Genomic DNA, 13,901 nt, shown 5'->3' with positions numbered 1-13,901 from the left:
ACTTTGACCAGAAATGTTTGATTTTTCCAGATTTTCGGGTTTCCGTGCGATTTTTGGTTCTGATCCGTAAATAATTTAATTAAATATAACTAGATTATTTTAATAAACCAAAGAGTTTGACGGAAAAGTTAACAAATTTGAATTTTTATTAACAGAATCGCGTAACGGAAACAGGATAAGTTTCGGGTTGTCACAGTTTGTGCTGCTAGCATTCAGGTGGAGTTTTGTCCCTCTGATGGAGATGCTTGCATGCCATCGAGCAACATCATGGATCTGAATGGGCTCATCTCTCCCTCGCCGAACGCCATAGGCCTCTTTCACGTCATCACCGTCGTCTAGAGTCGTATCAAGGTTGTGTAACTATGAGTACATGCCCATATGGTGCTAAATGTTGCGATATGGGCATTGAACTTAACACTATTATTTAATGATTTCGTTTGGATTGAGCCCTGTAATCACATTAAGGAAGAGAAAACGTCATTCGACGTCCGGGAGGTGGTCCCTGGACGAAGCTCTGACGGTCTAGTTAGTGTTTGTTTGAGAATAAGGCAATTAGGGTTTAAGATGGAGAGGGAGTGATCCTTTTTTCTTGAGAAGAATGATCCTTTTATAACAATTGTTCCTTGTGTATGATCCTAACAATGTCCTTTATCTTGGCTTAGCCGACAAGACGTGGAGGAGCTCTATTGGTGGATCGTGCACCAGTAGTGGTCGTCTGCTATTGGTGCAGAATAAATAGAGGACATCGTCCTAGGCACTACAGTTGTCGCTCTGAGAAATGACCAGTTGTGTTTTGTCTCATTATAGACCAGCGATTATCGTTAGGAATTGCACTTGGACGTGAGAGCGACAAATGTGAGGGTCTTAGCGCAAGGGCGGGGGTCCGAGTCTTGCGCTAAAGCGGATTTGCGACCGTTAGCTAGGTCGTCCTAAAGATAATTGTTCTGTTATCTTTAACATATTCCTAGTTGGATACGTTAACAATAATTTATTACTCACGAAATATTATATATAAAACAAAATTGGTAACATATGGTGATATTCAACTTATACGCTATCTTTTCAACTCCAGCATACACATAAATCAAATATAAAAATTTTCATTGCCCATTTTATTTTGAAGAATAAAAGTACTCAAAGTTGTTTGGTCATTTTTTATGAATCCATTTTCATATTCAATATTATCATCCAAATATGATTTGACCAAATTAGATGATCTATAGCCATAATGATAATATATATGCAAAAATGTTGTTCTGTGCTAATTTGTAAGATATAATAGATAATTTATTATGACATATAAAAAAATTAAAGTCAAATATATGAAAAGGAATTAGAACAAAATACACACTTTATAACTAAGTGACAATGGAACATTGATTATTGAAGACGTAAATGTGAATGATGAAAGAACAAAATATGATAGAACTAGGTGTAAGACCCGTGTACTACACGGGTTTATTAAAAATAAAAATTTAATATCAATATTTAAACATTAAATATTTTATAAAATAACATTTTTATATAAGATAATGTAATATTTTGGAACATTTATAAAAGAAATCAAATATTTTTTTTTAACATTTATGAGACTTTATTATAGAATTAAATCAATTAATAGAATGATTCTCTTTCCTTATAAAACTCGTTAGATTTTTGTGGAATTTTATTTTAAAAAATGGAAATTTTCAAAAAATGACAAATGGAAAATAATAATTCTAAAACTCCCACAAAATTACATGTGTCAAACTCTTGAGAATTTGACAAGTGACAAAAAAAACCTTCATTTATTAGAGAATATTGATATTGATATTGATATTGAGAAAGGAATGGTGATTACTACGCGTCAATTTTATGATATTGAAAAATGAATTAAAATGATAAGATTTGAGAATTAGTATTTTTCTAATTATTGAATTTAATAGTGACAATATATTTTTCTTTTGTTTTTGTAGATCCTTATTTTTCTTTTAAAATGACAATTTAATTATTTAAAAAGTGGTATTTATATTGGTATAGGTTACAATTCATTAAAATTAATTTATAAATTCTTATTATATTTGTTCCGATAAATAAAATTATTTGGTTAATTAATATATTAAGGTTAAAAAGTACATTTTAAAAAATAAAAATATTATAAATAAAGGCACGAAATATGCAAGTTCTAAAGGTACGAATTTATATAATTGATATAATAAAAATAAAAAATAAAAAATAAATATTTAAGAAAGAACAAATAATATAAGTTTAAGTACTAAAAATGTAATTTGAAAAGGTCAAAAATTAAAAGAAAACGCACTTGACTTTGTAGTTGGGCCAAGGAAACCAACTATATTTTTACAATAAATTTGAAAGAGCTCTATTTTGCAAGACTTTTGCGTATTTATAAAAAAAAATAAATAAAATAAAAATAAAAAATAAAAAACTTCAAAACCCAATCACACGATTTTGCACAACATAAATATAGAATTACAATTCAAGTATTAACGATATGATGGAGTAGTTGGCCAAGAAACATTGTGTGTCACTCCTAAGATATATGGCTGTGCGCCTCGACTGACCACAAAAATTGTCGGAACCATGCACTACTTGCATGATCAAACGCATGTTTCCTTTAATCTAATCAAAATTCTACAATAACCATGCATGCATCACTTTGCGATAGATTTGCTCAATCACGCACATAGCCACTCGACTTAATTTCTAATATATGAAATTGTTAGACACACACACATCTTTACTTATATACATAGGCACATCTTGTGTGATCGATCTGTACATGTAACTATGTAATATTTCAAGATCCCGTTAAATCAGCTTTGCAGATTTCTTCTCTAGCTAAACATGTCGTCTTTAGACCCAAGTGGATGCAAGAAAAGGAAGAGAGTAGAGAGGGTGTTTAAGTTCAAGGCGTTTGGTGAACAAGGGTACCCGATAGAGAGCTGTGGCACCTTCCGTGATAATGTGAAGGCCCTTTTGGAATATGGAAATGTCGAAATGGCATTTGTGAATGGAATGACATTTTGGTCCTTTCAGCTTGAAGTTCATCGCCACCCTCCTTCTCATGTCTTGTTATTTGTTGTGGAAGAGTCAGTTGAAGCATCACTAAATCGTCATTGCAAGCATTGTATATATGTTGGTAAAGTCATCATCTTTCCTATATAAATCTTGATTTCCACTTTAACAAAAAAAAAAAGTCTAATATATATGTTTCCCATACGAGTATACATATAGATACAATAACTAAATGTAGATTTTGGCAACATGAAAGCATAGGGTGGGGAGACCATATGATATGCAATAAGAAGTATCATTTTTTGGTTCCATCAAAGGATACAATGACAGCTTTCTTGAGTTATGAAGGAAATCACAGCAACATAGTAATGGGTAAGTTGAATTTTGTGGAATTAAATGGGCATACAATGCATGGTGTGTTGCACTCTAATGGATTTGGGCATTTGCTGTGTATCAATGGATTGGAGATGGGTTCGGACTTAGCTGGGCACCTTGTCATGGAATTTTGGAATCGTCTTTGTTCCTGCTTGCAAGCCAGGTTAGTTTGAAAATTTATGATCTATTTCTATGATATAGGACACTATTGATTAGCGTATATAATATTGACACGTAAGACATAGAAATCTAAAGAACTCATTCAAAAGTGTTATTGACATTTTCAATTGCCAAAGAATTAATTATTAATGTTAAGTTACACATATTGAGTTTAAATTCCATGATTACATATTTGCCGGTGAACTAATTAAACAAGAATAGATCGATAAAACAAACCATTAATTAGTCTAAAGGTGGTTCTCTTGACTTTATGGAGAAATAATCCAAAGCATTAAAATTTAAACTAGTTTTGGTTGAGTAAAAACTCATTTGTCTCGTGAAAAAGGTCCATTAATTAATATTTATTAAAGACATAAACCATAAACCTAAGGTCATGGGATATATTTACTATTTAACCACTTGAAAATTACTACCAGATCATTACACATCACCTTAGGCTATAAAGAATGATTTTGTGATTTTTAACCATAGGAGATGGCCACATCAGCCCACCTTAACGCCATTAACATCTCACCAGCTTTTAGAAAACGGTATACTCACTGGTGGAAGAGGGAAATAGAGTGAAGAAGAAGAGTGAGATAGAGAGAGGAAAGAATGAGAGAGATTGTGAGCAATTGTGAAGTTGGCTAGGGAGAATAACACTTAGACACATTAGTGGTGGTGTTTGAGAGAAAGTCACACGTGACTTGTGGTAAAAACTTAGAATATGTCGTATGTTTTACCACCCACTCCGTATAGTTTTATAACCACACCAACGTCACAATATATTTGTTATATCCACCGCCTCACATCATCAAATTTATTTATCTTTTCATTTTCTTAATTAAGAAATTTTTTAATTAATTAAATGAAATAGAAATACTATATTTTCCTTAAAATCGAAACATTACTTAAATTAAAATTTTAAAAACAAATAAAAACATAGAAAGAAATTGCAGTACATTTGAAAAATAAAACTACATATTCATATATTTAGTTTTGATGCTTTCTATGACCACAGATTATATCTCTAGATCCTCAATATTTTCAAATCTTTTCTTTTTTTTATTTAACAAGTTGTGTTCTCTTCCTCCATGATCTCAACCTTCCCTTCTTGGAGTTGGACGTATCTATCAAATTTCTCTTTAAAGTGATCGATACTACTAGCCTTTGAAATTTTCGAACTAGAGCCGAAAGCTGCTTTCTTTGCTTTATTTCTTCCAATGGGCCGACGTAGAGTTTTTTCATCTTGAAACTCATTTGGGTCATCGTTAATGTCGATAAACGTCACCAGTCTAATTGTGCGATTGACTATGCGATTAAGATTTCATCTAGCGCTCCGAACCAGAAGAAAACGAATCTTCGGTAAGAAGCCATTTGAGACATTTCTTCAACTCAAACCAAACATTCACATAAGGAAAAACTTTTCAAGTTGGTTGCGACTCTTGGTATTGCTTAAGTGTCACCGCAAAGAAATCAAAATTGTTCGTCCCACTCTTGTGATTATTCTTGAGTTGTGAAATTCTTTGCATTTTGTAGTTTTTTAACCACATGTCATGCCATTTGGAAGTTAATTGGTCGGTCATTTGATACTCGCATTGATCCATTTGTTCATGGAAGATGTTTCGAACGGTTTCCCAAAAAACCATCTCCCATTTGAGCATTCCCTTTTATCGGTTCTTTGGCTAGTCGTAATTCAAGCCTTAGCTAAAGCGGTTCCTTCCACTTCATCGTTCATGTTGAAACAGGTTTAGGCTTTTTGACTTTTATGCTTTGATTTTTTGGTTATTTGAATTGTGTTTCTTGTACTCCATTGGGAGAAGAAGGCATCAGTTGTGGTTCACGATGAGGTGGTTGCACAAAATCAGGTTGTTGGAAATAATTTTTTTGTTGGAAAGGATGTTGGAAGAGTGCTTGTTGTGAGATAAGAGAGTTTTGAAGAAAATTCATGAAACCACCTTAAGGTGAATCCATTCTAGAAAATTGGTGCGGAGTCATATCTAGCAAAAATGGCCCATCGATATTTCGGGAGCGGTTTGTTGGTGAGGTGTTGGGATTTTGTTCCATAGTAGGAAATATGCCAAGATGTTTGAATGTTTGTTAGAAGAAGGAAAAAAGGGTATGGAGAATATGATTTGAAGTGGTAAATTTATATGAACAATTTTTTATATTCTTTTTTACATTGTAAGCATTATTTAACAACTTAAAAAAAATACCCCAATGCATCAAAATGTATCAACCTTGCTTCCTATTTGTCCATGTTCATTCATTGTGATCTCCATGAAGTGGCATAGTCGTCACACCGGGGATGGTGTGCATGACCGTGGCCAACTTGCCACATAAGCTACGAATGGTCCCCTTTGTATATCATACAACATTATATGTTAAAGATGAATCCAACTATTCTCCAAAATGCAATTCTTGCTTAACGATAGTGCTACTTTTAGGTTCATCTTATGCCTTCTGTATAGTTTAAATATAGTTGTTGTATATTGCTATGGTGCGATATACAAAACCTTTGAACCCTATTTGTATTCATACTATCTACATTTGCAATAACATAAGTTAAAACGAAAGTATAAAACACTTATTTGGAATTTAAACAATCGATTGTTTTTCTTATGGGTATAAAAGGGCTTCTTTAGGGTTAGGTTGTCATTTACTTATTCCAAACCCTAAAATATTGAATCATACGAACATCAACTAACCCAAACGTCGAAAAATCTAAATCAATTGGTATTTATAATATATTAGAGTTAGACTAGTTATTCTTGTATAGCATACTTAAAAGTTTCATCTAAAGTCTAAAAGTTAGATCTTAGGCCATCATGTATAATCCACAATGTGTGTATCGTCATCTTAATACCACATCAGCTTCACTACATCCTTACTCACCTTAAGAAATACACATTACACCACATCACTACTTTTATATAAATAAAATAAATGAAATTTTCAAGAGAGAGAGAGATGAATAAAGGTAGAAAGAAAAAGAGATTATGTGTTTTCGCAAAGATACATAATTTACACCACCACCATAAGATTCTTACTCTTATTTATGATGATGTTCACTATTGACACATAAGCCATAAAGTCGATACTTAATAGCCTTATATAAGGTTGCACTTCCACCCCTTCAAACCCACTCTGCACACTATGCCACATCAACTTGTTTCTTTCTTTTTATTTTAATAATCTCATCTTATAACACATATAACACATGTAAATCTATTTTTCTCATCCATCACAACTCACTCATTTTTTTTAAATAATCACAAACTAATCAAAATCATAAAAACTAATTCATAAAACATTAAAAACATATAAACTAATTTACGTAGTAATTAAAACCATAAAAAATTATTTTGATATAAGTTTTATGCATGAAATACAACTAATTAAAACCATAATAATTTACGTACTAATTAAACCTTCAAAAAAATATTTTGGTATAAGTTTTTATGCATGAAATACAACTACCTAAATTTAGAGAGAGAGAGAGAGAGGGAGAGAGAGTTTAAAGAGAGAGAAAACAAACATATAACCTATGACAATTCACTTCAACAATACTATTTTTTCGGAATCAATCCATTTGGAAACTACCGCTAAACTAGCCTGCTAAAAAGATGATTCTGTCACTCTAAATGGTATCAATCATTATTATATACTTACAAAAGCTTGCATTTTTTCTTGAACCACATTCATTTGAAACTCCCATGACTTTTCAATTTCTTTCTAATAATTATTATAAGTTGGTTAATAAGGTTAAATAAATATCAAACCTAAAGTATAATCATATATAAACTAAATTTCAATATTAAAAAAATATATTTTCTTATACTTATAAAGTTTGTTTTTAACTTTTAATATATTATGCTTAATTTATCAGGCCTAATATGTTATATGTAAACCATTATCATTAATTTTAAAGGTACAACTTTTGATCAATTGTATAAAATATTTAAATTGTTAATTTAAATATAACCTTACATGATAAACTTAAATATAAAATTTAGTTCAACTTAAACAACCCAAAAAATATTTTGTAAATAGTTAAAAGTGATAAATTGTAGTGTCTTTCTAATAATGATTATAAATTGGTTAATAAGGTTAAATAAGTATCAAACCTAAAGTGTCATAAAAAAATAAACTAAATTTTAATATTTAAATAATATTTTTACTTTTACTTATAAAATTATGTCTTTAAATTTTAACATCTTATACTTAATTTATTAGATTTAATATGTTGTTGTATGTAAACCATTATTAATTTAAAGCTACAACTTTTGAACTGTATGGACAAAATACTTAAATTGTTAATTTAAATATAACATTAAAGGATCAACGTCGATATAAATTTCAGTTCCACTTAAAAAAAACTCAAATAATATTTTGTGAATAATGAAATGTGATAAATTGAAGTGCTAAATACAAAAACTAAATTGTAATATCAATTCACTAAAATATTTCCTAAAGATATTTTTATAATCGTTAAAAGTTTTGAAATAAGTAGCTTAAAATAACTTACAATAACAATAGTTAAAAATAACTATATATAAATGATTATATTGTTACATTTAAAATAAAAAAAAAATTGTTTGGTGTTTTAAATAATTACATTGATAGAAATTAAAACGTTAAACAAATAAATTTTAAAAATGATTTAACAATAACAACAACTATAAATAATATTAAACCATATATTATATTTAATTTTATTCATGAGTAACCCGAACGTAGAGGTCATTTAAAAGATTGAGATTATGCAGTTTTAATAGATGTATATATTATCATATAATTCAAAATTATCAATATACTATATCAACTTAATATACGAATTATTATATCAAATTTAACAACGATATTATTGTTATATTTAAAAAAACATATATTTGTAAAGATTTCAACTATATAGATGCTTCTGCGCAACGCGCGTGCATTCGCCTAGTTTATTAATATTCATTTCGAAAATCCAAATTTATTCACGTTATATAAAGATGCCGATTCGCATAACCCATATAAGTTTACTACATCAATTAGATTGAATGTCATAATAATAATAATAATAATAATAATAATAATAATAATAATAATAATAATAATAACCCCCTTAGTCCAAAGGCAGTGAATGAAATCAAAACCTATTTGAAAAATAAAAAAATAAAGAAGAAGAAGAAAGGTTTTCAAACCGTTTTATGGGAGGTCTTTAGGAAATTGAATATAAATTATATCTTTTATTGATTTGTACAATGACTGAAAGTTTGTTGTATTTTATTTAAATGAATTAATTTATTAAGGGGAAAATCATCAAAATTTACAAATACGTGTTGTTTGTTAATAATCGAATGTGTTTACATGGTCGCGGATTTCTTAAAAGTTTTCGAAGTGATAGATGAAAGAATAATATGTGAGTACTTCAATGATAAATTACCTACCCTCCTTATTTTCTTCTTACTTAGTGTTCCACCAAGTATTTGTTCTTAATGACAAATTTTAAAACGTGGTTTGTTTATGTAATGATAAAAACGTGGTTTCTTTTTTGTAATGATAAAACTTTCAGTATTTCGGATTTTTCTAAATTCATAAAAAGTAGTCATATTTCAAAAATATATCTTCAAAAAATGAAATGAATTTACATATTTTCCCATAAAACAACATTTTAGAATTTTCTATCATACAGTGTTGTAGCATTTTTTAAAAAAATTTCTTAATATATAAAACAGTAATCACATTTGATGTCTTGTAAAAGTAACAGTTTTTAGTCAAAACCCGCCCACAAAAAAATTCAAAATTAGACCAGAATTCAATCTTTTTATTACAATAATTCAAGAAATTTAACCTTTCCAACGTGGAAATATGGCAATTAAGAAGACAATTGGTTTGATCAGCCATGGTTGCTTGTAACAATGAAAGAAAGACGAGTGAAGAAAGAAAGAATAGGTTGAGTAGCTTCCATAAATTTAATTGTTAAAAATGTCTGTTGTAGTAATAGAAGAAGTTGTTAAGAGACGACATCAATCTAACGACGTAAGTCACCGGTGATGTTGGAGGTATAAGGTAGTCAACGAGATAGTGTCAGTGGTTTGGGACCAAAGCAATCGGATTTGTTGGGACGTGAGAGAAAGAAGGCAAGTTTGGAGGGGGGGGGGGGGGGGGGGGGTGTTCCGTTTATTTATTATATATTTATTTATTTTTTTAAAATAGATATATTTAAATAAATTTAAAATGATATAAATATCATTTTATATGGACCATGATAGAATATAAAAACCATAATATATGAGATTGAAAAAAAAATTGATATTTTCGGAAACGATAGACACGATTCATCTATTTAATCATTTACTTTTTATTTATTTAATAATTTATAAACAATTAACTATTATCAAAATTATATGTGATTTCCTCAGATTCTAATTATAAAAGTTGTTATATTATTTGTACTGTAGTTTGCATTTATATTTTATTGTAACATTTCATCCACCTATTGTATAAAAATATAGTTGTATAATTAAAATAATAACTCTTAACAAATTAGTATTTAATATTTGTATTTAAAAAAATGTTAGTAGTAAAATCAAACATATAGTTAACCTAATAGTTTTATTAAACATAAAAATTATAAATTATTGATGATATACATCGTTAATTAATAATTTTATAGACTGTTTAAAAAGTATAAATTATATATCAAATATATGATGATTTATGTATAATAAATAACAAAAAGTATGAAAAAATAATAACTTTTAATAACTTAAAAACATCTATTATAACATTCGTATTAAAAAAAAACTTATTAAACATTTACAAATCATAAAAAATAATATATAAAAATCAACATGCTTTGGTTTAGTGATTAGTTGAAATAATGGGTGGCACAAGGACGACATATCACCAGAGAGCTTTCTCAGGTGACTTTGTCACACATTATGGAGGTAAGATTGGTCTTAAAAAACACCATGTGGTAGGATTAGTATGTCGATGAGGGTGAGAGGTGGGGGTCAAACGTTAAGATAACATAAAGGGTCTAGTAAATAAAGATAGATGGAGGGGGGGGGGGGGGGGGGTAAAAATATCACTTTATAAGAATTTAATAGAACACGGTTAACAGTGTTAAGTAAATGGACTAATACCCCAATAAAATTCATATTTTAGGCTAGTGGTATTAATCCATAACTTTTTGTACCAAAATGATAATTTTTGAAAAACCACATGGACTATTTTTGCAGTTTTGTCCTTTTTTATGTTTAAAATTAATAAAGGTTGTTTAAATTATATATGAATGACAAAATTGCAAGAATGGTCTATGTGTTATGTCACAATTCGCAAATTTGGTCCAAAAAGGTTTGGACTAGCACCAATGGTCCAAAACTTTGATTTTGTTGCGAGTTTGGTCCAAAATTTTTGAAACTTTTTATAATGACGAATTTTCTCTTTTTTCTTATTTATTTTTCTATTTTTTCAGATTTATAAAAACAAGAAAATTAAAATTAAATACAACTCATCCCTGCTTTCATACCCGCCCACTATCTCTTTAACATACATAATACCCATCTCTCTCTCTTTCTCTCACTCCATGTGTCACTAGAAACAACCGCCATCTGCCAGAAACCACTGTTATGTATTGGTAATCACCACCAGCAGCTGAAAACCACCGACACCAACCAAAAACCACCGCTACAACCGCCATTCTTCCTCTACTTTGTTTCTCTTTCTTTCCACATCTCTCTCCTTCTCCGACGTAAAGTGTTTATTTGTTTTCACCGAAAAAGCTTTTCAGATTCGAGATTTCTAAGATCTGTTTTTTTAGATTTGTGGCTTTCGCCGAGAAAAATTGGGATACAATATTAACGAAAATGTTTTCCGATCTGTGCAAAACCTTTGGAAACCACCATGAAACCACCACCAATATCAATTTTCCAAAGGATTTTCATCTTCAGCCTTTATCGTGTCCAATCTATATGCACATCGACGAAGAGAACCTCTGTTACACCTCAGGCTTCGCAAGATCTTAGGTATAAGAAATCGTAACCTTGCCACCATTATATCATTCGGAGGAAAATAACTCGAACGAAGCTATCACCTTTTTCTCAATTGCAGATCGGAGCGATGTCGCCGTCCTTCTTCTTTGCCAAAAACCCTTTGTCACTATCGTCCTTCTTCTTCTTCACCGAAAACCCTCTGTCGTCGATGTTTATGGCTCGAGTTTCTAGCTCTGATCTACGTTTGTGAAGAGTTGAAACAAGAACGGACGATGTCTCTTCATCTCCATCGGTGGCTCTTCATCTTCGTCTGTGGCTTATATTTTAGATCTGATCTCTGATCTATGTTTCTGTCTCTCTTTTTCTTTGACGATGTCTCTTAATCTCCCTCATACTGACTTTAGGTGGTGATGATTGTGCTATAGGCGGCGACTTCTGGTGGTGGTGGTTGTAGTTTGACCGGTGATGTAGTGTTAAGTGGGTGTTTACAAAAAAAATTGGTAGATAATTGGGGAGGGGTGTTTACATTTTATTTTTATTTATTTATTTAAATAATTAAATTTAATAAAAAAACAAAAATAATAAAATACATGATCAACTCATCATTTTGAAAAAAAAAAATCAAAACAAATTAGACCAAACTCACAACAAAATCAAAGTTTTAGACAACTGGTGCTAGTCTATAACTTTTTTGACCAAACTTGCGAATTGTGACATAACACAAGGACCATTCTTGTAGTTTTGTCTATATGAATCAATTTTCTTTATTTTATATATTATACAAATTTCATAATAGGTATTCCATAAACAATATTTAAGAACTCATTTAACTTTCATACAATCTATGTATCTGATACCCCATCACTCATTCCAATTTTTTTTTATCACTCTACATCACATTTCATTGTATCCCTCGTCTCTTAGATCATATAACTCACATAGGTGCATCTATTATGATGGAGAGAACTCGTCATTCCTAACCATCCAACCCTTTTGCCATCTATGTGTCGTATCATGTTTTTTCTCTACTATCATTTTCATTTTTCCCAACTTCTAACAAAATGAATTCATTTTTTTTCCAACTCACTCCCATTATACAAGTACTGAATCATATACGGCATAGGTTGAGAGATTACACATAGAGAGAAAGAGAGAGTAGGTTGAGAATGCTCCCCGTCCGACCAAACCCTCACAAATACAACTAACTCTATCTTTATGAAAGGGAAGTATTGACGATATCATGGGTACCGCCCCACTAGCCACCACCATTCATCCTATATATATATATATATATATATACTAAAATGCAACTTTTGGTTTGTGAGACACTTACACTATAACTAAGAGTGCAATTGTTAAACCACAATGTATAACCATCTTAATGCGTGAACTTTAAGTTTAATCTCTCAAGTTTGTATAATCTATCATTTACAACTCATTTATTTTGTAAAATAATATTTTTCATCTTTTTACTTTTTAAAATATATATATACTAAAATGCAACTTTTGGTTTGTGAGACACTTACACTATAACTAAGAGTGCAATTGTTAAACCACAATGTATAACCATCTTAATGCGTGAACTTTAAGTTTAATCTCTCAACTTTGTATAATCTATCATTTACAACTCATTTATTTTGTAAAATAATATTTTTCATCTTTTTACTTTTTAAAATATAATTTCACCATTTCCATCTTCAACTTTGTAAAATGTCATTTTCATTTCTTTATTTTTAAATTTTTCATGTTTATCATCCGTCCCTGATATATATATAATATGATTTTCTCTCATCTACTTTACTAATATGCAACAAAATCACATAAAAACCAGTGGCAGAACGCAAGCTCAATTGCTAGTATATAATTATTCATAAACATATATAGCCCAAGATATAAATCAACTAATTGGTATTACATGACATCTAAAGTTAAATATTTTTATCTATGTCAATATGTAGCCTTATATAAATAAACATATTTGTAAAATATTGGTAAAAGAACACCATATGAACAGCTTATGCCAACCCGTATCAAAACCTACATGCAATGGAAGGTCAATCACAAAGTATTAGCAATAATTTAGATGCGTTACGATTTAAACCCAAAATTTTATGTGTGAAATTTTACTCAACAACCACTAAACTCTCATCACAAGAACAATAAACACATTTTTTAAATCACAATATCGTGTTATATTTATTTCAACATGCTGCCTCGTACAATATATATATATATATATATATATATATATATATATATATATATATATATATATATATATATATATATATATATATATATATATATATAATCATTATGCATACAATTTTAACATGTTTTGAACTTTTAACCTTCAAGAAAAAAATA

General features: G+C 29.7%; 1 protein-coding gene across 1 annotated transcript in view; it reads left to right on the top strand.

Annotated features, from left to right (window-relative positions):
• The first annotated feature begins 2,844 nt into the window (after window positions 1-2,844).
• Window positions 2,845-13,901, top strand: part of LOC111882398 (PHD finger protein MALE STERILITY 1) — a 26,984-nt gene continuing 15,927 nt past the window's right edge. The window contains exons 1-2 of the mRNA XM_023878769.2: window positions 2,845-3,139; window positions 3,277-3,553. Of these exons, the coding sequence (XP_023734537.1) occupies window positions 2,845-3,139; window positions 3,277-3,553 (572 nt within the window). The remainder of the gene's footprint in view (window positions 3,140-3,276; window positions 3,554-13,901) is intronic.

Source organism: Lactuca sativa, chromosome 8, assembly GCF_002870075.4.
Source record: "Lactuca sativa cultivar Salinas chromosome 8, Lsat_Salinas_v11, whole genome shotgun sequence".
NCBI lineage: Eukaryota > Viridiplantae > Streptophyta > Magnoliopsida > Asterales > Asteraceae > Lactuca > Lactuca sativa.
The sequence above is the reverse complement of the archived record's forward strand: the minus strand, read 5'-3'. Positions and strand labels throughout refer to the sequence as shown.